Source organism: Centroberyx gerrardi, chromosome 9 (genome assembly GCF_048128805.1).
Source record: "Centroberyx gerrardi isolate f3 chromosome 9, fCenGer3.hap1.cur.20231027, whole genome shotgun sequence".
Classification (NCBI taxonomy): Eukaryota; Metazoa; Chordata; class Actinopteri; order Beryciformes; family Berycidae; genus Centroberyx; species Centroberyx gerrardi.
In genome coordinates, this window is record NC_136005.1 from 25,255,198 (window position 1) to 25,282,814 (window position 27,617).

General features: G+C 41.7%; 2 protein-coding genes across 5 annotated transcripts; one reads left to right on the plus strand and one right to left on the minus strand.

Moving 5' to 3' along the window:
• On the plus strand, positions 1-6,110 carry mcoln3b (mucolipin TRP cation channel 3b). Its single transcript, XM_071917315.2, has 13 exons — positions 1-216; positions 299-466; positions 928-1,081; positions 1,232-1,307; positions 1,412-1,508; positions 1,969-2,068; positions 2,252-2,364; positions 2,613-2,762; positions 2,988-3,089; positions 3,802-3,924; positions 4,335-4,541; positions 4,801-4,931; positions 5,409-6,110. Exons 1-13 carry the CDS (start codon positions 1-3, stop codon positions 5,446-5,448), a joined length of 1,677 nt encoding a protein of 558 aa, XP_071773416.2. The 3' UTR covers positions 5,449-6,110.
• On the minus strand, positions 5,955-26,219 carry LOC139925825 (G-protein-signaling modulator 2-like). 4 transcript variants are annotated; one of them, XM_071917317.2, is made up of 15 exons: positions 26,089-26,219; positions 17,218-17,439; positions 16,532-16,667; positions 15,712-15,851; positions 14,939-15,062; positions 14,555-14,670; positions 13,774-13,929; positions 12,774-12,882; positions 12,121-12,286; positions 10,506-10,606; positions 10,094-10,279; positions 9,698-9,860; positions 8,270-8,455; positions 8,061-8,176; positions 5,955-7,250 (listed from the first exon to the last, which is right to left on the minus strand). In XM_071917317.2, exons 2-15 carry the CDS (start codon positions 17,436-17,438, stop codon positions 7,083-7,085), a joined length of 2,088 nt encoding a protein of 695 aa, XP_071773418.2. In that variant the 5' UTR covers position 17,439; positions 26,089-26,219; the 3' UTR covers positions 5,955-7,082. The 4 variants fall into 4 exon arrangements, with proteins under 4 accessions (XP_071773418.2, XP_078141634.1, XP_078141633.1 ...); XM_078285508.1 differs by lacking the exon at positions 26,089-26,219 and adding an exon at positions 23,479-23,602 and having other exon boundaries at positions 15,712-15,800; XM_078285507.1 differs by lacking the exon at positions 26,089-26,219 and adding an exon at positions 23,479-23,602 and having other exon boundaries at positions 15,712-15,842.
• Positions 26,220-27,617: the final 1,398 nt, after the last annotated feature.

Consider the following 27,617-nt stretch of genomic DNA (forward strand, 5'->3'; position numbering starts at 1 on the left):
ATGGAGGAGTCCAGTGACTCGTACTCGGTGCACGGCCACCCTTCCTGGCTAGAACATCAGCAACAGCAGCACCAGGAGGACCTGGACAATGTGGAGAGCCTCAGACGGAAGATCAAATACTACTTCATGAACCCCTGTGAGAAGTACCACGCTCGTGGCCGAAAACCATGGAAACTCATTCTGCAGATCATCAAGATTGCCATTATTACTGTCCAGGTAGTGAAGTCACACATGGCCTAAGCAATCGTCATGGTGTTGTTTTACCACCTTGACTAAAGATGTCTTTATCTCATCCCAGCTGGTGTCTTTTGGGCTGAGCAACCAGATGGTTGTCACCTTCAAGGAAGAAAATCTGATGACTTTTAAGCACCTCTTCCTGAAAGATTATGTTGATGGAAGAATGGCGACATATGCTCTCTACAGACAAGCAGATGTCTATGATCACATCGACTATGTAATTGAACAGGTAACTGAATGGCAACATTGTTTTTTTCCCCTCTTTATTGCAAGAAACACCATCAAGATTATTTCCTTTTATTCTCTGGAATTTAGTGGTGTCACAAGATGTTGTGGCGGTATAGCAAAATATCCTTTCCCATTTTGATTTTGTATTACTGTAAATCATTGATGGAGTTTTATTACTCTGCTCACATATAGGGCCCAAAAGCGTATAAAGTCCTGTCTTGTCATGGGACTTTGTTCTTGTCATGTCAATCTCTCACTTAGTTTTGTGGATTATACTTGTATAAAGCTGCTGTAAAATGACCATTCCTCTAAACAAACTAAATTGTTTCAGTCTTTTTTGTTCAGAAAGGTACTTATTAACATGTACAATAGTTTAATATGCACCAAGATACTGCCAAATTTCCTTATGTTTAAATAAAGTGCCTATATACCAACTGAGAGATTTCAACTGTCCATTTGTAGTATGGACTTCTGCGCAACATCACAGTGGGCAATCATGCATATGAGAAAGAGGGTGTCATCTACACCCCCATGTCACTGTGTCAAGAGTACTACAGGAATGGCACCATCTACCCCGGAAATGAGACCTTTGAAATTGATGCCCAGGTGGAAACTGGTATGATTATTGTTTTGATCTGTATTTTAGTGATTTTTATGGTTGAAATGCAACAGGCCTAATTGATGGGAGTAGAGAAATGGATAATACCAGTTTTATTTTGCAAAACGTTTTACATTGTAATATTTTTTTGTTGCTTGTCTCCAACAGACTGCCTTGAGATTTCTCCGATGTACCCCCAGTCATTGCAGGAATTACTTCCCAATTTTGAATTGCATTTCAAAAGGTTGGCAAATCAACATTTAAGCGTAGTCTTCATCTTATGGCAGGAACATACTGTTGTACATGATGGGAAAATTCCTAACTTCCCCTCCCTGCCGTGTTTTCCAGGTTGCTGTCTGTGAAGATCGTGTTTGTTCTCAAGGCCATAAACTTGCAGACAGTGAGGCATCGAGAGCTGCCAGACTGCTACGACTTCACTGTCATGGTGTGTCACTTGACTTGTCTTTATGGCTGGGTACACACTTCGAGGATCACGTCAGACTTTTTTATTCCAGCAGTGATGTGACACAGATCTGATCACTTCATTGCTGCCTTGACGGCGACAATGATTGAATGTTCCATTTACCGGGTCACGCAGCAAAGAGTTATATGGCATTGAAGAAAAATGAAATGAGTCATCTGTGTGAATCCTGCATTTAACTCAGCAATTTTAGTCTGTTCAGTCAACCATTGTGTGAAGCCAATAATTGGACACAGTTCTAAACAATTTGAAGTAAGTGCATTTTCCACACGGTGACCCATGTGTAGCCGTGGGGTTTGAATAGTTGAATGTTTAGCTTTAGGGCTTGGCTAGTGAATGTTTAGCTTCAGGGTTTGGCTGCTTGAATGCAAGCCTTCTTTAAGATTCTGTACTCCCCCTTTGAATACTACTCTCTGGTTAACAGATCACTTTCAACAACCTGGCCCACAGTGGCAGGATAAAGGTTGACCTGGAAAATGATGTGGAGATCAATGAATGCAGAGACTGGAAAGTAACTGGAGTATGTAAGTCAGATGAGCTGATTTTAGATGTATAAAGGAATCTGTGTTGCAGGATTGCTGGAGTTTATGTAGGCTGCTGTGTCATAGTGGTCTTGCACGATACTTGTAAATGTACTCACTTAAACTGTGTTTGAAGATGTGCTTCATTTTCAAACGTGCATAATCTTAATTTCTCTGTGCCTTCAGCTGCTAGAAACATATACTTCACTTTGCTGTTTGACTGCCTCATCATTATAACATGCATCACCTCCCTCACCCTCTGCACCCGCTCAGTGCTCAATGGGATACGGCTGCAGTTTGTAAGTCAACTGAACTGACACTGAAATAGTAGAGCAATTTCAATTTGTGTATTTTTCTCTAATGTATCCCATACAATGGTTGCTTTGTTCAGATCCAACAAGGGGTATGGTGGGGAGATACAGCACTGTGTTCATGCATGCTCTCCTAATATAAAGGGAATAAAGGCAAAAAAACATTGAATCACTCCTCAAATTGACTCCTGCCTTACACAGATTTACTGTTCAAGTATATTTTCTATTCCATATAGGAGTACACAGTCTACTGCAGGAACTGCAGTGGTAAAGAGGTTCCATGGTCGGAGAAGTTGGAGTTTCTGAGCGGCTGGTATATCCTGATCATTGTCAGCGACACACTGACCATCATTGGCTCCATTCTCAAAATAGAGATCCAGACCAAGGTGATGGGCTTTTGCTATCATGGCTGAGGTCAAATCATATTCCAATCAATTCAAAATGTGAATTGCAGTGTCACTCATTCTTTTATTAATAACAGAATATTGAATAATATTCAGAAAAAAGTATGTTTGATCACTATGCAGGTATGAAGTTTATCCAGAATATTAGTTACTGTCTACATTACTCACAGGGTCCGTCAAACATCTGATTTCACACTGTTTCTTTAGGCCCTCACAAGCTACGATGTGTGCAGCATCTTCCTTGGCATAGGCACTATGTTGGTCTGGATTGGTGTCATACGCTACATGGGCTACTTCAAGAAGTACAATGTAAGACTGGATCATTTTCATTTGCTTTTCAAATGTCCAACTTGCATACATACATGACATCTTCAGATTTTATGACTATATCATACCCAAAGCAATAACTTGGGTCACACCAAAATGAAAATGACCTTCGTCTTTCTAGCACAATCTATTATACCATACGGCTATTTGACCAAAAAACGCAAACAAAAGTTTTTTCTTGTGTTGTTATATCAAAATCTCTTTACTTCCTGGAAAACAGAAAATCTTTAGTGGTGACCTCATTGTGTACCAGGAGGCGTACATAAAAATTCCAGCAAATTAAACCATCACAGATTTTTGAACAATCCCGCTGCTTCGCATCAAATTAAACAGTTTCTCTCCCTAACTGATATCCCTACACGTTTGAGTGATCCATCCCCACGTTTTGTCCCATACCACGTTATCTGTCTCACTCATCGTCTATGGAGCAGTTGAAGATTTTACAACTTGACATCACATGCTCAAGTCTTACTTCTATGGCTTTGTTATTCATGCTTACTCAGAATAGAATGACTGGCCTCCTATATCACAAGAAAATAGTAATTGTTAAATGGGAAGGTAGTCTCAAATGCATTCTTCTATGTCTCCAGATACTTCAAGTTTTATCTTCTTCAATCTGCCCTGTACTTGGATCAAGTATTGTCTGGGTGTGCATGTTCAAGTCTATTACCATGTTTTCTGTGGATATTTCCAGATTCTCATCCTCACACTGAGGGCAGCTTTCCCAAATGTTATCCGTTTCATCTGCTGTGCCGGGATAATCTACCTGAGCTACTGCCTCTGCGGCTGGATTGTCCTCGGCCCATATCATGAGAAGGCAAGGAGTGTTTACATAATACAAAGAAACCTGGCTGGATTTACTCGGGATCAATCATAGACTGTAAAAAGGGATCAACCAAAACATGTTTTTTGACTGTGATCCAACTTTGTTCATTTCAGTGCTCAATAATCATGCAGGATAAGCATGATAAAAATGGTCAAAACTGTTTAATAACCAGCTCTATTTTTGATCCAGTGTAGACCCAGCCTTAAGGTATTATAAGGCCTAATGCAACCTTGATATAACAAGGATGTGATCAGAATTATCCCCCCCAAATTAGGAAGTAATGGGGGAGTCTAGAAAAGAAACAGAATCTTCATTAGAAAATATGTCAAAAAGCCTGACATCTTGAAAAAGAACATGATCACATCTCTGACCTAACTTTTCCCATCTTTGACCTCTGTTAGTTCCGCACCCTGAACACGGTGTCGGAGTGCCTGTTCTCGCTGATCAACGGAGATGACATGTACCCCACCTTCAAGAACATGCAGCAGAAGAGCAGCCTGGTGTGGGTTTTCAGCAGAGTCTACCTCTATACCTTTGTCTCGCTCTTCATCTACATGATCCTCAGCCTCTTCATCACCCTCATCACCAACACCTATGACACCATCAAGGTGAAGGATACTCTCACTTTAATTTGCATCATCAAATTTGAATTTGGAACCCAGTGTCACTCATCTTTAAATGACGCAGTTGTGTGCTGGCTCAATTTCAGTGTGTTAAGCAGAGAATAGTGCCGTTTCTCTTAAAGTTGGCTTATATGGCTGTTCCTGAGAATTCATTTTGTTCCACTTTTAACAAATGTTTCCCTTTTCTGTGCACAACAGTTTTGACAGTGCAGACTAATGCAACGTTCTGATTTGTATCGTTCAGCAACAGCAGCAGAGTGGAGCCCCAACGTCAGAGCTGCAAAGATTCCTGTCGATGTGCAACGATCTGCCGAACTCTGGGGTGTACCGGCTCGAGGAGAAGCGCAGCTGCTTCTTTAACTGTTGTGCGAATAGGTGAGGTCAAATGCAGCTTACTCCAGTGGAAACCAAGAGGCCAATGCCATTCCTCTGATCATTGCTTTGATGTTTTAAACTAGGGATGCAAATAGAGTGAGGTCCAAATGGCATAGGATGCTGTTTAATCACTTCAGCTACACCAGTGGCTCTCAATCCTGGTCTTTAGAAGCTAGAGTCCTGCTGGTTTTCTATTTCACCTGGTGCCTCAGCTCTCATGCAGCCTCTAATTACACCAGGTGAATGTAATTAACCACCAGATAGTCGAAAACCAGGGGGACTCTTGAGGACGGAGGCAGAATGGGATACTTCTCATACTATACACACTACATGCAACATGTAACTCTATGGCACATGTAGTATGTTTGGTTTGGTAGTATCCCATTCCGAACACGGCCTAGGATTAAAAATTACTGATCTAGACAAATACATAAATAATAGAAACAACAAAGATGATTTTTTTTTTCTTCCTTGCAGATGCAGGGGGCATGAAGAGAGGCTGACTTCAGTGGCATAACAGGCCTACATTCTGTTATGGGTACAGTTGTATAATGGACTATATAGCCTAAGCCATGTGACATGCACTTTAATACATGGGGCCCTGTGTCCACCCCCCACCCTTCTCTTTTTTGCTTTTGGAAAGCTGTAGTCATGGCAGCCAAGTGTTGAAATATGAATATTGAAAATCTGTTTGAAGCATAGTACTCTTTGGTTAAACTTGATGTTTTTACCATTAAGCCCCATGCGGGTCGATCAATTAAAAAACGTACTCAGTTGTTAGATCTGGTGAATATGTGATGGCAGGTCCTTTTCCTTGGAAGAAGCCATTGCTGAAAAGACAGGACCCCAGTGCACATGTAGCATAAATTACTGTCCACTTGTTTTGCACTCACCTGTTCTAATTGTATGAATCTGAGCCATTGATAACATTTGGTCTGAATATGATGCACTGGTACAGAGAATGCTTTGTAAATACACTAATTTATATTGATATATAGATGCAAAAGATTTGACACTGAAATTCTATTTTGTTTACCAAAGCATGCCACTTGAAGAAATCCCATGTACTTTGTAAATAATGAGGGTTAAATAAATGGAGTTAGAATGTAGATTAAAAGTTGTGGCTCTTCTGATTAAAGGTTTTATTTCCCCAAGGTCAGGAGAAATTGTAAATATAAAAGCAAGAATAAAACATTTCATTTTTTCTCACATTTGTCAATCCCCTGTAAAATCTTATCAAAGATGAAAAATCCCACTGATCAGTTAATTGCATTTACACATATTGGATTGCTGCAAGCATAACATTAACAATATAAAATGGACATTGTTAAAAAAAAAAAAAAAAAACAACCTCCAACACAATATACAGAAGCAGGAAACTATATAAATGGCTCTAATTACCTCAAAAGTTGCAGATCTGAGTGTTGGGTAAAGGGCCATTTATTTCCCCAGAGAAGATTCCTGTCATTTGGCCTTCTGTGATAAAGACATGGTTGGAGGTCTGAGGTGAATTAAAATCGAGATTAGGAAGATGATTGACTGTGCAATGTTACACATTTCCTGACTGGAGAACAGCTCCCTTAGGCATGACTAGCACATGCACTTGACTTCATGCCACACTTTAAAAACAGGGAGGTGAGAAGTTAATGGAAGAGTAGTCTCTTGACCCTCATCACAAAAGCTGAAATCTCTTTGGTTTGGCTTACGATCTTGGAATACAGGATGCTTTGTGTCAAAGCCAATGAACGACCACAACCCACAGCCTGTATGAGTAGCTTGATGCAAGCTTCCATAGTACACACAGAGTTCAGCGGTGCTGAGGTCTCTGGCAAAAGCAGCCAACAGGGAATACCACCGCAAGAAAAAGGTGGTGACTACCCAGAGGAGCCACCAACTAAAAAGGACCCTGAAAAGTCTGGAAAAAACTGGAATCTCTTATTGTAGAGTCTTACATGCCCAGTATCGCATTAAGTGGGTCCATTATTCCTTGGAGCATCCCTTGCATTCTTGGCAGTCTTGATGAGGTTGTAGCCTCACACGAATGTCATCAGGACAATCCAAAAAGGCAGGAAATAAAAGGTGGTGTGGGTTACGAAAACCAAAATCGACTTCAGCTGACATCCTGAGATAAGGTGAAACTCCACCCTGGAGTCAGTCTGGTTTGGACTGAGTGCAGCCAGGGGGCAGCAGCACCCTCTGCTCCTCCATCCTGTTGGCCTGAGAACGCAGGATGAGGCTGAGGAAGTCCTCGTCTGGAACAGTAGGTCCCTTAGTTGTAGGTGGGGGAGCGGCACACCGCTGGTCGTTCAGTCTGGAGCCCTGAAACAAATGGAGCGACAGTACAGTTACTTTAGCAGACACTTATCTAGAGCAACTTACAGTGTGGCACAAGAAAACATGTATGTATCGTTGGCATTTTAAAAAGGAAAAATTCACCCTCGGATACTGTTAAATAATACATTTATGATGAACAAATTCCACGAGTTATTTTGTGATGTAGTGTTGTAATTTCCTTTTTTGTTGTACCCACTTTCCGTCTACCTGCCTCGTCTATTTTCCTACATTTCCCAGAATTCCTTTCGACAAGACCCAGAGAGGAGACGTGAAGTATAGTAGTGATAATGGTGTAAAAGGACTTCCTGTCAATGTATGAGCCGCGCTGCTCACTCAAAATGCAACGTCTTTGGTATTTGGTACATTCCTCTTCTACAATGGATTTCTCCCTGTATGACTGTTGAACACTGGTGCAAAATGGTGAGTCCAGAAAGAAGCCCTGGCTCTTTGATTCTGAGGGGCTGACACCAAAACCTGATGTTTACTGTTAAATGTTTTATGTAGCTGAAAATTGAACACACAAAAGCAACGTTCAGTGTGACTGTTGGCCCAAAAATAAATCCTAGTGCCCAGAGATAGTTGAGTAGTTAAATACAGCACCTCTAATTAAAAAGGTCAGTGATTTGCCCACTCCCCTTACAAAAAGAATCCATGACTATGACCTTCAATAAAAGTAGCTGAGAAGGATTTGCATCAGTAATATGGAGCACACTCCTTATTGGCTATGGACAACTGAAAGGTCATTATCAATCAGAAGGTCTTGGGCAGCAAGCATATTAGAGTCCTTGTTTTTACCTGGCACTTGACAAGCATGTCAAAGAAGACATCGTCCCCCTCTGGGTGCTCAGCGCTGGCTTCCAGACGGCTGTACAGGGAGGGTGTGTGAGGAGGATCTGTGCTGGAGATGGGGGCTGGGAGGAGAAAAGGAGCACAGGTCAGGACGTGCGGACAGTGAAACTGTGGGAGACGGCGACAGTTGGCGGTACCTCCTCCTGTTTAATCACCTTGTGAGTGGGCTTGATCTGTGTTGGAGGTGGAGGGTGTGCGCGGCGGGTCGGAGCTGCTGAGTCGCAAGCCAGGAAAATGGCTCAGGCTGGCTCGCTGGTCGTTCAGACGACGGGCCTGGGAGCTCGCCAGCAGCTCCAGGAAATGACCAAGATCCTGCAATGGTGTCTCGCACTCCAAAATAGCTGGAAGCAGAGATGATTATTATCAGTGGGAGATTTGTTCAAATTTAACAAAGGGAGAATGGTGCGCAGGTAAATCGGCATTGTCCCTTGCGTTTAACCTCCATAACGTTAGCAAGGGGGATGATGTTAGCTTTGATTGACAGGTACAGTATACATGGATTGGTGGAAAACCTGTGACTCAAAAGCAGGAGGTTTTGTATGCATGGTGGCCTCCTATGAAGAATAGTGAAGAACATGCTTGAAGAGGAATCCACTACCAAACCTTCTGAACTGCTAACAGAAACTGCCCCCGCCTGCCTGTTTGTTTTTTATTGCTGGACTTGTTTTGTTTGATGATTCAACATACAATGCTAAAAACAAACCTGGATAGAGGATTGTTCCTCATAAGTACAGAAGGAGCTGGTCGCTCATAGTGGAGCATGCTTGTACTGGTACTGCTCTGACAGTGGAAGGGGTGAGCTCTGCCTTTTACTCATCAACCAGTCCTTTTTCCTTCTCGTCATCACATACATGTACACACGTATCCAGCACATAGGCTCCACCTTTTGTTAGAGAGCTTTTAGAGTTATCCCCCTAGATAGCCATTGTGAAGCTCCTATTGTAACATTTTTGGAGGCTGGTTCAGGATGTGAACCCAGGACCTCTTGCACCAAAGCGAGAATCATTCCCGTATTTAATGATTTAGCCCCTTCAAATCATCCACAGGTAAATAATATACATGAAGGAAATAAGAGCAGAGGGAGAGAGAGTGATAGGATAAAGAAACAGGAGGATGGGATGGAGGGGGTTTACAATTATAGTATGAATATGGAAAAACTCTGGAAAAAGAGTCATCTTTCACACCACAAGAAACACAAAGGATGAGGTACACAGCAAAATTGTCGGTGTTAATTGAATTCTGAACGTGTTAAAATCATGACTGCCAGTGTTTATACAAGTCCAATCAACACTTATTAACACTTGAAAATTCGCTGTGTACCCAACAGTTATTAAGGAAAGCACATATTTTTGGTCATGCTGCATTCACACCATATGACTGGACTCGAAATGCTATGTTTCCTAATTCAGTGACAGACATTGGAGGTTATATATCTTACACATATTTCACTCAGTTGATGCAATGTCATTCACGGGAAAAAATGTATTGTACTGCCTCGACTTCCCTCAGGACCAGTTCGTTTTTACAATTTCTTGCATATGGTGTGAACACAGGGTAAAACACAAAGGGAGGGGCCAACTCACACTTCCTCTCGGCTACAGGTGGGGTGGAGGAGGGAGAGGATTGGGCAGGGAGACGGCTCTGGCCGTCCAATAGGGAGCACCTTTGGTCGTCCATTCTGTTGCCCTGGAAACGAGACAGGAGGTCGAAAAAGCCATCCTCTCCCAGTGTGTCCCGTGATCCTGACTATAGTGTAAAGAAAAGCACCAAACACTTAAGTATTACAAATAGACTTGACAACATCAGAAAAGGCCATCAGAATTAACTAAAAATTAAGTTAACCAGTGACAGGCATCTTTGCTTTTTATAGTCATTTCCAAGTGGTCAAAAGTCAAAATTGCTGAAAAGAAAATTCTAGAAATGTATCTGAAGGTATAAAAGCGTACTGATGATGTCAAATGGTGACTGTTTAGAGGTACCTTCGCTGACGCTGATGGGTCCAGCTCAGGGACTGAGCGCTCCTTGCTGCTTTCCTGCTGGCCTTTAGGGGACGATTTGTTGTTCTTCTGCTTCTTGCTTTTCAGGCGGTGGAATAGGAAGAGCTTAGTGGAAGCCTTGATTGTGTTATTTTTGGAAGACCTGGCGAATACGTCCTCATCCCAGTCCTGTGCATTCAGTGTGCATACACAGTCATGATGTTAGAAGAACAGGGTTCATACTTTCGTGATATCAAGGAGGTCTAATGCTTTACACATACACAGATAGGCGGTAGAAATATGAGAATAATACACTCCAAGATGCGCCTTTGAAAAAATAATATTGCACTTTGCTATCAAAACAAAACGATTTTACATCAGACATTGTTGCCTTGTGAAGTAAATGTATACATACTGAATGTGGCTGTGTACGCCCAGGTGGACTTTTGTCTGGACTCGGTCTCAGCAGTTCCAAGTTTTCTGCACTGCCTCTCCTCCCTGACGGGGACTTGACTCCTGAAACAAAGACACAAAATCCAACAGTGTGGCTGAATTCATGGCTGTAGCCACATATGAGGACACCAAGGTCCAGACCTTGGTAACTTTTCCCCATAAAATTGAACATTTCCACAGCCATAAGCATAGGCGGTGGAAGTTGGGATACAGCGGGTGTGGCTACACCCCTATCAGCAGCTCCCCTTTATTGCCTCTGGTCTCCTGGTTTAGTTCATATGCGTCTGTGTGCAATTACGCACTCACAAGGGCAATGACTTCCTTTCACAACACTTTGTGTGTAGGCTGTGTACGGTTAGAAGCCTTTCTTAACTTGAGACTTATTAATTTCATAGACCCACAAAATCGGGTCCAACTGTGCAAGCGAGGAAGAGGAGTCATTTCCCACACGGTAACAGCAGCCTGAAGTGGCTGAACAGCAAAAGGAGACACCGGCAGTGAAATGCCTTAGTTAGTGGAGCTTCACACCTTCACCGCAAAAAGTCATTCATAAATGTTAAATGAGCCTCCAAAACTTTATGGCTCGTTTGGCTGCTCGTTAAAAAGTCGCTTGTGCCCAAGTTGGCATATAATAAAGCATTTATCTGACAAACATTTTATTATTGTAAGCTACTGCATGAGCTTTTGGATATCATTAAAAAACAATGTGGTATTTTGCTAATCTGTAGGAACTGCAGGCTTCTGTAGCTCATTAGGTGTTACAGGCTACTCCAGTTGTTCGTTTGGACTAATTAGCCTGTGTATCAGCCACTTGAGCTATTTGTTTGTATTCATCTATGCAGAGTAAATAACATAGATTTCATGATTTTCCATGTCTTTCATAATAATCTAGACATTTCAGTCTGTTTGGCTGCTATGGAGAAATATTCCAGACACTGAAAATCTTGGAGAGCGACAAGACTGTCAAGTGACGCATACACACACACCCACACACACACAAGCTAAATGAAAACAGACATGTATTTTTATCCAAACCAGTCCCATAACTTCTGTCAAAAGTCACCAAACCTGTGCATTAAGAAGTAAAATGTCACCCCCCGTGCCTACTTACAGCACCCCTTGTTCAGTCAGTTCAACAATGTATCACATTGTAAAAAAAAAATAATTAAAAGAATTGCAAGCAAATGGAGCTACATAGTATAATAAAATAGCTTCTAAAAAAACCCCTCTGTTCATGTTTTTTTTATGTCTGCAAACTCAGCCATGCTACAGAAGTTGCTTTGAACCGGACCCAAACCCTGCATACGGAGTAGCTCTTCAGGATGTGGCTTGTCTGGCAAAACCCCACATCTACTTTTAACATAATAACGGGGGTGTTGCGATCACTGGAGATGGAGGAGAATGTCATGTTTTCTAGAGTTCAGATGAACGTCATGCAATCATGCAAATTTATTGTAAAAATGCAGGAAATGGGCTTTAAATAGCCAAAATGTTTCTGATGGAGGACCCAAACAAAGAAATACATCGCTACATGTCCCAAGCTGCATTTGTGAATGTGTCCAGGAGTGCAGACTTACCTGGGAGGGAGTGGTAGCCCTGGTGGCTGGCAGGCAGGACGGAGCTGTTGGTGTTGGTGTTGCAGTAGCTGTTGAAATGGATGTTGGAGTTGGACTTGAGGCTGACGACCAGCCGCAGGTCCGACAAGTTCATCCTGGCCGTCGCCTCGCCACTTTTGTCTCCAGTCTGGACCGAACACATGAATACAGCTCAGTGTGAGTATATGACTCAAATACAAACAAATGTGACAAGATTTGATTGGGCTTTTTCAGTACACCGGTTTTGTAAGATGTGTGCACAAAACATTCCTTAAAAATCAGTAATATGTCCAATACAAGGACGTTCTCTGTGGATCCACTGTTCAATGTGATTAATTACAAACAGGCAGAAGGAAGGACCAGCATACAAAGTGACACAAAATTACCAAGGTCTTCTTTGCTGTCTTTGCAGTATGATTTTTAGACTACATTTTTTAAAGAAAAGAAAAGTAGGTGGTGGTGACTAAGGGTCCTGGCCAATATTGGTGGTGGCCAGTTCTCCATGAAGTCAAATTTTAGTTGTGGAATATTGCCACTTCCCCGCTGTTCCCCAGACAACCACCAGATGGGGGTGTGACCAGATGGCAGATACCGATTGCATTCTCCTAGGAAGGAGGTAAACAGTAAACAATCACCTCTTTGGCAATTTCCAGATGTTTCTCAGCAAAGTGCATGGCTTGCTCGTGATTCCCCAGGGCAGTGTGGGCATTTCCTAGACTCCAACATGCTCTGCCCTCACCGACCCTGCAGCAACACACAGAGAGAAACAGGCTGAGTAACTCCAGCTTGGATTATGCAAGAATGGGTAGGGCACACATTGTTGTACACCGGCCACATATAAACACAGTGAGTGGAGTGTGAATGAAATGGCCTACATAAACGAACAGGGACGGGGGTGTGGGAAAGCAACACCAATTCGCAGGAAAAAAAAATAGGAAACAAGTGAGGAAAACAATGCTGCATTATACATCCAGATACATTGGATATCGGGCGTAATCTTCTTGAATAAAGCTTTAATTAAAGTCACGATGAAATGAAAAATGACTTTCACCTTGTTAGCCAATTCTCTACATCACAACGTCCACCAAAAATGTATATCATATCATATCATATCATATCATATTATATCAGAATCCCATTACTTTTACTTACAGGAAAACCGGATATCTTTAATGGTTTTTATATGGCGTACCAATAAGCGTAAATAAAAATCCAAGCCAATAATACCATCACAGATTTTTCAACAATCCCGCCCTCCGCCTTCCCACCATATAAAACCTGCAACTTCGCAACGTTCAAAGTGAAACAAGTGGCGACATGGCATGGTAACACCCGTTTCGTTGGTTGCGTCCCAGTGGCTAGCATTTATTCATTCTGAAGAATCAAAATTTGTGACAGCTCAAGATCATGCACAAGCTGCCCCAACATGTCGTTTCAACCAGATATACTGTACGTCGAATCATGGAAGGAAGACACCATCGAAATGCTGTTTCCCTTTGACTTTAGCCGATTTATTGAAGTTCATTGTAGCTCAATGGGTAGAGCATGGCAGTAACAAAATATATGCAGCCACTGTACTTCAAAGGCAGTTTGTGGGAGTAAATGCCTACAACAAATGGCATTTATGGCAGATACCGGTCTTTGAGGTCCTGAGCGATGACCAGATGTTTGAGGTGGTAATCAATGGCTCTCTCATAGTCCTGCAGTAGTGTGTAGGTGTTCCCCAGACTGTAACAGGCCTGGGCCTCCACTGCCCTGTCCTTCAGCAGCCTGGCCAGCTGCAGAGTCCTCCTGGGGGCAAAACACAAGGAGGGGGGAGAGAGGAGGCACGTCAAAGAATGTCTAGGGTGGGTGCAGAAGAATGATAGTTATCTAGTCTTTTATTCTCTCCCTTTGTTGCCATTTTCTAAGAGCTTCTGTATCTAGAAAATGGCAGAGTAAGGGAGTGAAAAGTTTTGAATTTCATCCAGTAATGCTCCTGGATTATGAAGACACTGTATCGTTATTTGTTTGCTGTATTATTCTAAATACGCTTCGTTGTTGTAATTAATTGGATTGTGTTCAGTGCTCCCCATTTGTCTTATCCTTATCTATATCTTATTCTCTGCTGCTGGGATGACCCAATTTCCCAATAGGGATCATTTAAGTTTCCTCTAATCTACTTTATTCAAATTGATTCATGGTTGTTTATTCATTAGTATCATTTTGACATTGTTGCCCTGGCTGATTATTTAAGCTTCTTACTGCAGTCAGCAGACAGAAAAAAGTGAATTGTAGTTCAGAGGCAGAATCATGATAGAATGAAAAACCCTAACAACAACAACAACCTAATCATATCGTGTCCAAGTGTGATGATCATATAGGGAGATACCGGCCAACCTCCACCACCAGGTGAGAGGCCTGCTGGTTTACTTACTTGTAATGACCAGCTGCCACGTCAAACTGGCCGAGGAATATGTGAGCGTTGCCAAGGTTACAGTGGGCCCTCCTCTCAGCAGACTTATCCCCGAACTCTTTAGCGACGAGGAGGCGCTGCCAACCAGGACAAACAGTAGGGTGCACATTACTGCCACTAAGGTCAAGATTAACGGGCAACATTTTGAGGTAATCAAGACGGGGAACATCGCCTTAACAGTCATGGGGACTGACAAAATGGAGGAAATCTATGTGGATAAAAAGGCAAGGCTAAAAGAAAGAAAACTATAAATGGCAAATAGAGTTGAAAAGCAACTTGAAGCAGGTGTTGTGTAGCAGACACTGAAGATAGACTTCTGATTGTCACTAGTAGTTTGATGCTTACCTTTTCATGGGCGGCTACAGCGTTTTCAAAGTCTCCCAGCAGATAGTAAGTGTTACCAAGGTTACCATAGGTCCGACCCTGAGCTGCCCGATCGCCCATCTCATTCACCAGGCCCAGGTTTGCTCTTTATAACACAGGAGCACAAAAAACAGATACACATATACTCATCTTACATTCCATTCACATAATAAAACATCCTGCGGAAGAAGAAATAGATTATGTTTTGTTTCCAGCCCACACCCAATAATTCCCTCAGTTCAGAGACCATCCTGTTTCTTTTGTTTCATGATGATAAATTGACTGGGCTAAATATCAAAGGCAAGGACATTTTCTCACCTCTAGGGCTTAGTCAGTGCCACCGTCCCATTCAAGGCTGAGCTCATAAGGAAGGTTTTGTGGATTAACCGGCTTTACTGAAACGCAGTATTTCCTTGTTTAGAGATGTTAACTTCAGGCTTGAGGAAACAGGACATTCAAGGAAGACAACTTGTGCATTCCCATTTATGTTTTTTTTTTCCCAAATGTACAAATTTTCCAGGAAGTTGAGGCTACCAAGGTGTGCTTTAGAGACTCCGAGCATACAATGTTGTTCAGTGTCTTGACGTCATGTAATGTCTTGCTTAATGACACTTTCACAGGATACGTGGCTGTCGTGGGGATCAAACCTGTGACCTTTCAGCCAAGTCACTAACCATGACGCCACCTGTATCACTCCTAAGAGCCATCAAAATGAAACAAAAAGTAAACATCCTATAACAGTGCCACCAACTCACTCATAGTACTGTGTAGCTTTTTTCAGGGCGATCCTGGCTTCCTCTGGGAACTCTCCTGGCTCCGCTCCGATCCAGCAGATGCTCTTGCCCTTGGCGTGGTAAACGTTCCCGAAATTATACAGCGCTCGAGCCTGCCCAACCTACAGCACGCACACCAGATTTTCACAGAAGGAAACCAGAGTGACCAGCGTTGTAATTATACACTTAAAATACACTGACGCCAGACCCTCTTGTTTGCATGTGGGCTGGCAAACTATTCTAGATGCTGGTAAGCTGATGCTCCACAGTTACGGTGTGTACCAAAACTATTCGGTGGTTGCAGAGCATGTTATGTGTCATGATCTAAAACAACTACGCATCCATTTATTCTAATTTAGTTGTAAAAGTGTCTAATTAAAGCAAATGGGCCTTTTAATCTGAAGCATCTGACTGATCTTTTAAAAAGAGAACAATAAAACAAAATGTGCGTTCTGTGGCTTTACTGTCAGAATGTTTTTTAACCTTTTATATCACATTGCTTTCCATGTCAAAGCGGAATTCCAGACAATTTAAGAAGTTACTCATGCTATTCACGTATGTCCAAGAGAAGCCAAATCAGTATTTGTTAAGATGTGCAGCTGTAACTCAAAGCTAGAAACTAGAGGCCATCAAGATGCAGAGTCTGGAGCTGATCGACTAACAATGAATGGGAGACTAACTGTGTGGACTCAACAAATGTTAAACACCTAAAATTAAACACCTAAATAAGTTACTGTAGTCCTAAATTTTTATCTCTGGAATTCAGTGGCATTCCCTATTCATTTTTCATATCATGACTCACCTTATCGTACACGGCTCTGGTGATGTCTACATGTCTTTGGCAACAAACTACTGCTTCATCAAACCGTCCTAAAAGCTTCAATGTGTTCCCAAGGTTACCGCTGGCTTTGGCTTCTCCAAGTTCATCTCCGATGGTTCTGTGGAAAAACAGCAGCAACCAATCATGAATCTGAAGTGATGTTACTAGTTTACTGTAGTGGTGCTGTGTTCAATAGCAGCTACAGTAATGCTGCTTTGATGAATCCCACAATTACAAACTAGAGCCTGCTTTGTGGGCAATAGACAGAGCAGTCACACAATCATTTTGGAAATCCACTGTTTTCATTTTTGAGCCGTCGCGGTGATAGTTTGGGGAAATAGCCTGAATCCAATTTAGTGACCGTCACTTGATGGCAACTACATAACAATGGAGCTTGGATGTAGGCCTATGGCAGAAATTACCTAAAACCAAGCCATGTGTGCTTTCAACTTTGGTGGTACTACTTACTTGGTGAGTTCTTACAGTATAACTAGCTAGTAGTAATGACAGTAGATCATGCCAATGGAAACTTTTTATTTGATCAGGGTGTGGCAGCAGTTAGTAACTACCTGATGACAGTAAGGTTGTGAAATTTTTGACCTAGTTAGAGCAAGGTTTTGGTGATTTAATTTTTTACTGAATGATTTTAAGGTCGTGGAACCGTTTACCTAGTAAGGGTGAGGTCATGCCGATGGTACTCCAGGGCTTTGTTATACTCTTGCAGGTGGAAGTAGGCATTGCCCAGCTGGCTGTAGATGGCGCTCAGGATCTGGAGGTCCTCTGTTCCAACCTGGATGGCCGACTCGAAGAAGGACACACCAGCGCGGTAGTCGCCTACCTTACACAGCCGCTCACCTTCCAGAGCCAGCTCCAGACACGACGACTCCATCCTGCAGGGAAGTGGGATCTACATGAGAAGTGAATTACCCTAACCCACATCAGTAGAGTTTGGTATTTGCCACAATGTAGTTCAGGTCACATATAAGGGCCACTTCAGTCAAAAACATTTAAAACACAACCAAATATATATCCCAGGACATGTTTGTCGGCTTACTTTGTTTGGTCTTTTTAGTCTTGTCCTAACACTGACCATATACAGGCGTTGGTGTTAATCATTATTGGAAAGCATAGCATAAATGCAACAGCAAAGTAGAGCAGAGGGCCATCAAATGTGTGATGCATTGAATCCTAAAACGATCCTTTGACAGACAGATAATCTGAAAAATTGCAGGAGGGGGTCTGCTGTAAAATGTCACTGTGGGGTCCTTTCTCACACTGGTACAGTAGCACTCATACAGGGACAGTAGACGTTAGGCAGAGAGAAGGTCAGAGCGTATGAGCCAAGAAACAAGAACTGCATATCCAAAATGGGATGGACCATTTCCTGTCGGTCATGAACTCCAAAAACTCCAAAAATACCTTGGAATGAAAATGTGTGCCTTACGTTGAACCATGAACACAAAGTAAACTCAGACGTGTTTGTGGTAAGGACTAGCATCTTACGACTCCCACACCCTTCCTATTAAAGTTAAGACCGTTCCTTTTTCTCCTCCTTCCAACCCTCAACTAAAAAAAAATGGCTCAGTTCCTCTAACACAGCTCACAAGTCAAAACATAACCAACAACAGGTTCTTGTCTGCTGAGTGGGGGAAACTATGGGATTACATAATAACATTGTAAAACTAATCCAACCATGCATGGGTCCCTGCTTGGGTTCTAGCAAGGCACACAAATCATATGTGTACAGTACTGGTAAGAGGGCAGAAAATATCACCAGAATCATCATGAGTGAGATGCATTTCGTGTGGGAATAGAGACTCCTAGACAAACTCAAGCAAAGGAAAAGCCATTTACCAATCCATTCTGAAGAACCTAATGCAAAACGCACCACTGGATCTGATTTGGAAGCTTTATGATAGACTCATCGGTACTTTGCCATGTATGGGGATTTACACTTTTTTGTAGCTAACACTTAGGTAGCTACCTAGGTGTTAAATTAACAAGGAGAATACTTGCATAAACATAAAGCATGAACAATAACATGCTATAGTAGAAAGGAGCAATTAATTAAAAACAAATAAGTAATTGAAATCACAATATTGCAATTTCCAACTTGCAGGAGAATGCATTTTTCTGATGTCTTGAGAACAGGGTATTTTAGCACTGTGCAGAAACTCTGTCCTGCAAATGACATTGTATGTCAGAGAAACCTTTCAATATATTCAAACTGAGTAAACCAAGATCAGTTTTCCTCCCATATATTTATTGATGTAGAAAAGTCTGCTCAGCTCAGTTCATATGACTAACCTTAACCCTACTGAAAAAAAAAGAAATTTGAAATTTTGCCAACATTGTCCTAACCTGTCGCTAACTTAATTTAGCAGCTTCCTCATCTCTACATGCTACTAACCCACAACTTGGTGGCAAAAATATTACAAGTGGCAAATTCCAACTGGACAGCAGATCTCCTACAGGGAATTTTCAGGGAGGAAAGTTGAGAATTGTTATCTAAGCTTCTCATGTTTCTATGTGAAAGTTTGCCTTCTATAGCTCCATGAAAATAATATACCTATGCAATGTGTAGAGCATAGCGGTGGATCTGTACTGATTGGTATTAAGCCATTTAAAGACTTAGAAATAACGAAAAAAGATTGTTTCCTATGTCTAGATTTACTTGCTGCCCTACATCCAAATGAGGACAACTTATTACCTCTCAGTGTGAAGTGACCATGCTAATGCACAGACCCACATACCTGTTGCCTCTTCTCATTCTGACGCACTCTAGACATTTTGACACGACGGACATCTCAAGCTTCTCGGTCGCTCTCTGGAGCAAACGCAGCAAAACAGTCCTCAGCTTCTCTCCTTTGGTGTGCATACACATAACGCACGCAGCCACAGTGTCCCAACTGCCTAAAAACAAAAAGGCTCCGGTGGACCTGCTGCTGTCTCTAAACGTGCTTTGCCAGCCTACGGTAACAGCAAAACAAAGGACATCTACTCAGTATTCTCGATGGACCTTAACAGTCAGGTGTCAGGCACTGAGATCTTTTGTTTAAGGCGAATGTAGATTAACCCCGGGTTGTTCCCAAGCAGAAATGGTCGGAGAGAGAGTGGTCAGCCGGGTTTAGCCGATGGTCGCACTTCTCATTACCTCGGCTCTTGGTAACTTGCATCTCTAAGCCACCTGCTGGTGTGTGTCACTTCCAATTAGGCCAGAGACGCAGCGGTGATTATAGCCACTTTAAGTGGCTCCAGGGAACCCTAAGGCTATTTGCAACAACACCCTGTGAAATCATCATTCAGCGGCAGCCAGCATGAGTGGGTGACCACACTGTTGTTGACCCCTGAAAATTAAGTTGCCTGTATGATAATTAACTTTTAACGAGACAGGTCAAGTGAGTGTTACTCTTTCTTGGATTTCCATAATTCTTAATGATTTGTTGGGTCAAATGCCACAGGAATGGCATAACGGTGCATTAGAAAAGGAAAGACAGAAATAAATCCACACCGCATTACAATCCCCTATCCAAAGCTTCCAGTCACTCAGCTGTGGCCGATCTAGAGAAATCCACTTGTCTGAATTAACTAAGATGTCTGGCCCAAGGTGCCCTCCAAGGGAGGCAACAATATGTTGCAGCCAGCCACTATGCTGACCATGAGCTGCAGAGTGGGCCAGGTGGCATCAAAGCTACCACCTCAGTTGACCAGATGCCAGCTCAAACGTCAGGTCAAACGCCAGGAGGAAATTATTCACAATCCTAGACCATGTGGAATTAAGTTTCAGGCAAGTTAATGACAGCTAATCATGCTTAACGCTTCTCGCTTGTGTAACGAAGATATAGAGGGAGAGGAGAAAAATGGATTTGGGTCATTCCGTGTCAACTCAACCAGAGCTCGGCGGCTCGATAATTTTTCTCCTGGTGGAAGATATACATAAATGATGAAGAAAGCCCAAATATTAAAGCTCACTGATCATTATTTACTGAGTTTCCCCCAATTTTGTAGAGTGAGGGTCAAAACGATAATTTTCACCTATGATTTGGAGCAAGTTTAGGGGACTAAATGCGACACTGAGAAAGGTAGCAGCTCCACTATTTTTCTTTACAGAGAGACTTGGAGGTAGACTACAAGATTCTGGTTTCAGTTTCAGCACTTGATTTTGTGATGTGTGCCTATGGCAGCAGCCGAAAAACAGAAAAAACACGAGTGAGTGATTTTTCTGAAAGTTTAAATATCAATCACTCCAAAAGTATCAAAGATACCTCAATATTCTTTTCCTTTCTGGTTTAAAATAGAAATATCTCAGTGCCTATGCATTTGCAAGGCCCTGGGTGTTTTTTTCTCTTAGATAATGACCTGTGAATATAGCTCCAGAATTAGGCTAACTAGTCAAATTTGACGTTTTTAAAGGTCAAAAACCAACTGTGTGACACATGGTAGGAAGCTAGACTTTTGTGTCCATAAAGAAGAGGTTCTGATGTAAAAATAATATAAAAATTGGAAATGTATCTTTTTCCTTCATAAAAAAAAATAGGGCAAATATGACAAAAAAAGTATATGTTTTCGAGGGTCAGAAATACACTACATTGGCAATGTGTGACAAACCAATACATTCATTGTTGTGCAGAGGGCCTGTAAATTGAATGAAGAACTGTTCCTCTCATGAAATTCACGGCTGGGGGCAGAAAGTGGCAAAGTCAGGTCACTCACTCATGGACGGTTTGCAGGATCCTGCACTTCGTCAGATGGCCTCTAGAGGGCGCGCCATGGGGTCTGCACAGGATCTGTGCTTGTTTTTTGTCACATTTGCCGTCATTTTGTTTTAATGACGGAAAAAGATACATTTCCAAATTTTATATTATTTTTACTTCAGAACCTCTTCGTTAAGGACACAAAAGACTAGCTTCCTACCATGTGTCACATAGTTGGTTTTTGACCTTTGAAAACATGTCAAATTTGACTACTTAATTCTGGAGCTATATTCACAGGTCATTATCTAAGAGAAAAAAACACCCAGGTCCTTGCAAATGCATAGACACCAAGATATTTTTTTATTTTAAACCAGGAAGTAAAAGGATATTGAGGTATCTTTGATAGATTTGTAGTGATTAACATCTAAACTCTTAAAACACTCTTAAACACTTGTGATGTTTTTTTTTTCCATTTTTCAGCTACTGCCATAGGCACACATCACAAAATCAAGTGCTGAAACTGCCAGAATCTTGTAGTCCACCTCCAAGTCTCTCTGTAAAAGAAAAATAGTGGAGCTGCTACCTTTCTCAGTGTCGCTTTTAGACCCCTAAACTTGCTCCAAATCATAGGTGAAAATTATCGTTTTGACCCTCAGTAAATAATGATCAGTGAGCTTTAATATTTGGGCTTTCTTCATCATTTATGTATATCTTCCACCAGGAGAAAAATTATCAAAATCAAAAGTTCAAGCTGGCGAAGTTTCTGAAATTTGGTCGATTTGACACGGAATGACCCATTTGCCATTTAAGAATTATAACAATATGAATATGAAGCACAGGACCACCTCTAGTGCAGCTCTCCTACAGCAGTTGGGGCTTTGGTGCCTTTTTAAGAGCCAAAGCAGTGAGGGTGAGCACCAAAGTTAGAACACAGCCACCATCCAGTTGCTAACTCCCAGCTGGAAAACAAGTCTCTGCTGGTGCTGGGGACTGGGCCAGAAGCTTCCTGGTTATCAGACTGTCGCTAACCTGTTAGAGGTTACCCCACAGGACTTTACTGACAAACACAGGGTGAATGCACAGACTTCATTTCATATGTAGAAAAGTCCTTGCCAGTCTGTTGCTACACTGTCTTGACTAGGCTTGTATGCAATACTTGACATTTCTATGGAGTGATGCAATATAAAATCTGGTCGATGGCAATGAAGATAAAGTAGGCCTTGCAGAAATATATCATACTTGCATACATTTCACCGATAATAGACAAAATTAAAACAAAATACAAGATTTTGTTTCAACTATAATATCAATTAATCAAAGGCAACTGCAGCTAACAATTATTTTCATTATCAATTAATCTATTGATTATTTTTCAGATTAATCGTTACTAGAGCCCAAAGTCGTGTCTTAAAGTATTAATTTTATAATGATATGAAACTGAGAAAAACAAGCAAATCTCAGCATTTGTGAAGCTGTAACCAACAAATGTTTGGTATTTTTTAGGGATATATAAGTGTATAAATGTAAATATATAAATGACTATAAATTAAAATAATCGATTATCAAAATTATAAATCGATTCATTTCTGTCGATCGATTAACTGTTTCAGCACTACACTGGACCAGTGAGAATTAGAATAAATGTTCCTCAGAAAAAACAGGAGATGACAATTCTACCACAAAAAAGTCTTTATCGCTAACATATCAGATATTGTTAAATGTCCTTCCCCATTATTGATATCAGAAAAGGAAACAATCCTGTAATGGCTGAGTGTCAAAACAGGCCAAAATGTGAAAACATAGCCTGGCAATCAGTTGAATATCCTCATCATCAATGTTTCAGTAGTGCCATGAAATATTGACACTCGGGCCAGTCCGGCGTCCCAGCCCAGACCTCCTGCAGTCTGAACCAGTCATCACACAGCCAATGAGGTGTCGCCTTACTGCCACAAAAAAAAAGTTCACATGGATAACACTACCATTACTAATCCTTAAATATACATGGACACACAAATCCACAAATGTAGAAATATTTACATCAGTATTTTTAGATTGATATTTAAAATAGCTACAGTGGTATCATTTTATGATATTTTAATAATAGACCATCTCATGTTTTCCTTAAAAAAAAGAAAGAAAAAAAAAGTACATTGGAATAATAAAGTAGTTTCCTCGATTCCTGTGTAGTTAGCTTTTAGGAGATATTCATCTGAACACTGACAACACACAGCCTACCTGTGGCGGACATGCAGTGCATGCTCCCTGTCCTGTGCACAGTGCAGAGAAACGCTGCCATACATGACTGTGTACAGTCAGCCCAGCAGTCCTAATGAGACCCTGGGTGAACACGGCCAGAGGAGGAAGAACATGATGGATTCCTGTAAACTGCAAGGCTCGGGGGAAGGGGAACTAGGCAACTCGACTTAGAAAATAACTGAAACAAAAGTGAAAAGAAAGCTGTACACACTCGTGCATGAAAGCCATCATGACATGTTGAATACCGCCAGTCAAGGACTGCATCGGAGAGTGGGAGAATCCAGCCTTCATACGCACCTCTATCTATCTATCTCTGCCCCACCTCTTTATCTCGAAATTGGAGCTGGAGAGCAAGAGCAAGGACATTGTCATGTGTTAACATTAGCCAAGACAAACACTATCAAGTGGCTTTGAGGGGGTGTGCATGGCCAACTCTTGCAACAAATGTATCAGCAGTGCTTTTTCAATTTAATTCTGTTCCTTGCTACTGAATTTACCAATATCGATTTTATACAAGTTGTCAATTCCCATATCTGCCGCAGGCAATGTTGCCAATCTCCATTACATTTCTTAAAGCTGCAATGTGCAACTTTTTCACATTAAATTAATACAGGATATATTATACATGATCAGCCTGTGACCCTGTGTGTACATAGCTAACCAACTTGTTGGCCTGAAATTGGCTTTTCATTGATATTTGAGATGTTTGGGGGTGTACACCTTTTACTGTGGGTGTGTGCCGTAGGGGCGTGGCCAGCGCAGAGCTGGGTGGTGGCTATCAAAGTGAAGTTTGCAGCCACAACACAGGTAAGTCATAGTAAAAATAACAGGGAAAAAATGCAAGAACAGCAAAGCTAACATGCAGTAGACAAGGCCCGTTCAAAAACACGGGGAACATCAGCATTTCTTTTCCACACTGGTGCCATCTGAAGGAGACAAAAGGGCTGAAAAGTGACATAGAGTAGTATGCTGCTAGACAGGCAGGATGCTAGCCAGTTGCTACCTTTTCTACGTAGCAAGGAGATATTGAGCGGGACACTGGCAGCATACAGCCTCCAGACTTCACAGTTCTTTTTTGTTAGTTTTTTCTCCCACTTGATGTGAAAGTTGACACGGTCCTTTGTGTGCTAAATAAGTTTAATGTGCCAAGTAGGTTCTAAATTAGGTGCTAAATTATCCAACAGAGTTCATCAGAAAGCTCAAGATGAGTGACAAGCGTGAACTTGACCAATGAAGGGGAAGGAGGGCAGGATTTGCAATACACTTTACTGCCTCAAGGCAAAAAATGTGCATGTTGTAGCTTTAAAAAACCCCTAGGCTCAATACATCAACTGCAAAAAGCATGAGGGTCAGAAAAACTGCCAAAAAAAATGGGACAAATGGTAGAAACCTGTTGGGTGTTATTCTGAAGACGGTGGCCATACATTGCCATAAAGTTACATTTAAACATTTTGGTTTCATCTCCTGGAACCACGCAGTATTGTGCAATAGCTTATCCAGAAACAGTGAAGGACAAATTCTACACAAACTTAGAAGATGTGACCATGAAAAGATAACAAGACAGGGCAACCAAATAGTTTCCCTCTTAGGTTTTGCATTCCCAGTGTCGTTCCCTCTGTTAACCCTCTTTCAACTGTTGCTAGTGTAAAACTGAGAGGTGCTGGGGAGAAATGGTGGCATTTTGCATTTGAAATGAAAGCACTGTCTTGTCATTTACAGTCTCTAGAGGCCTACATCACAGCAGCCATGTGAAGTCCTTCCCCATGAGGAACACCGAGCTAGAGCGGGACAGGAACCAGGGGATTATGTTTGATTTCCTCTAAGGTTCAGTGAACTGGGGAGACTGAGGTCATTAAAGGCAACCATTCACAAGGCGCCTACACTTAGTATGACTAGTGATGGGACTCATCAAGGCTGATCATTGTACCCATATGTGACCTTGACAACACCAAAAACTAGAAGCTAATGAGCTAAAGTAGAAGCTTATGTTTCATAGAGCCTGAAATCCTGAAGAAAATTGAGAAATGAAATACTTTTTTGATAACAAGCAGGAATGATACAACCCTAAGGACAGTGTGACTGCAGTACTCAATAGTGAGTTTATAGTGACCTTGTCGTGCTTGATGGCATTTTTATCTCCTAACGTTATCATTATAATATTCCAAAAGGGGCTTATACTTTGTATAGTTTCCCTGTAAAATGTATCACCGGATTACTTTAGCTCTGTTTTTAAGGGAATGCAGAGACAGAGAAACTGCATGACACGGTTTATTTAGTGGAAATCTTGCAATGCATTTTCCGGTTTAAAGTCTTATGACATAAGTGATGACAGTGTTTGGGAAATTAAGTTCCTTCACGGGCTATAGTAAAAACACGGGTTAAACGAGACAGACGGAATTGAGTCACTTTTCTAAACATGCTAGCACATGCTCCCTGTTGGCTGGAAAAGAGAAGTGTGGAGAGACACTGAAGTTTGTTGATACAGTTAAGAAAGCTGCCACATAGCTAACGTTACTCTTTCGAGGACTGTAACGGGAGCCACAACAACAGGACTGACAGAAAATTGGGAGGTAAAACTAATCAACTTACCTCAAAATGAAGTACGCGAATACACCATGGACGTGGCTGCAAAATGTTCAGCGACTCGGAGTGGTCAAAACTTTTCTTCCCATCCAGTTGTTTACTGTGTTCTTCAGTCGCCCGCACCTGAAGGGAAGATTGGGTCAATGTTAGGGAAGCAGAAATTGGAGAAATGGAGAAGCCACTCCTCATGGTGAAAATCTGCCTCCAATTAGGATTCCACTGTTGCTGCCTTCAAGTGTCGTCGGAGATATCAGAATTACGACCTCAGCGCACATGAACGACCCATCAAAGTGTTAAAGTGGCCGAGATGTGACGTTAAGGGGGCGGAAAACACGGAAGCCGTGTCAGTGACGGTAAAAGCGACACTCAGCAAATTATGGCTGATAAATTAATCAAAACACGTAGGCTAATTACTGACAAAAAGCACGTGGATGTGCGGCATATCGTATTTACGACTGCCGAACTGAGAATTAGGAAAATACGAGGAGTACTTTAAGGCAGCAGTTATCAAACCAGACAGAATTAAAAAGGCTTCTGGTCAAAAATTTCAAAATAAAAACCTTATTGACGAATATGTGCTACAACGTTTTTTTGAGTAACAGTAAACTATCGAAGTGAAAATTAAGTATTTAAGGAGGCAGTTTATGAAAAAATAACTGTTTGTTTTACAGCATATCCTTTCCACAGCATATATTCATACCAATATTGCCATACATATAGGTAAATTAAAACGTCAATTAAATTCCCATACTCCTCCTGCCATTACAATATAAAGTTGCCCTGTGGCCGTTTGATTTCTAAAATAAATCTGCCCTCTATAGGCCTGGACGTGCATTACCCACATATTAGTCACACCCGGGCTCATACAGAGTGATCTGCCAACTCATGGAAACAGCTAGAAGGCCCGATCAAGACCTTGAAATTAACACCATCACCAAAATAACTACTATAATATTATTATAAACTACTGAGTACAACATACGCAGTGTAAGTCCTACCCATAGGAATATTAGAGGATAAGTCATTTTTCTATAGGGCTGATGGGCCTATATTTTTACTGTCTGATAAGTCAGCTCTACTAACCACTTGAAAGGGTAACCAACAAACATATTCATCCAGGTCCTCCATTCTAAAAGACTATTTTCAGTGCTAATAGAAGTAATGACCGGGTTTGTGAAGCCACTAGCCTCTGTGGTCATTTGCTAAACACAGTTGCATCACCTCCTGGATCTGTCCCAGCACTGATCAGAGCATTCACAGATGGCTTGGCTGAGCAAAGAGGCCATCTCTGAGAATCTGTTGAGGTATGCCATCCAGGCCCGGGGGCTCGTTCATTCTGGTTGTGTGCAGCTTATCAAACACCTCTCACACACAGATTTCAGGGAGTGTACATGCAGCCTGTGCACATGCACTCCATCGCCCAGAGGTAACTGAACCAAATTTAAACCATGTTCATGTCAGGCACTATTTGTTCCTGCTAAGGCCTGTTTCTTGCTCATAGCCCTATGTGTTGTGAAACTGAAAAATATAACTTA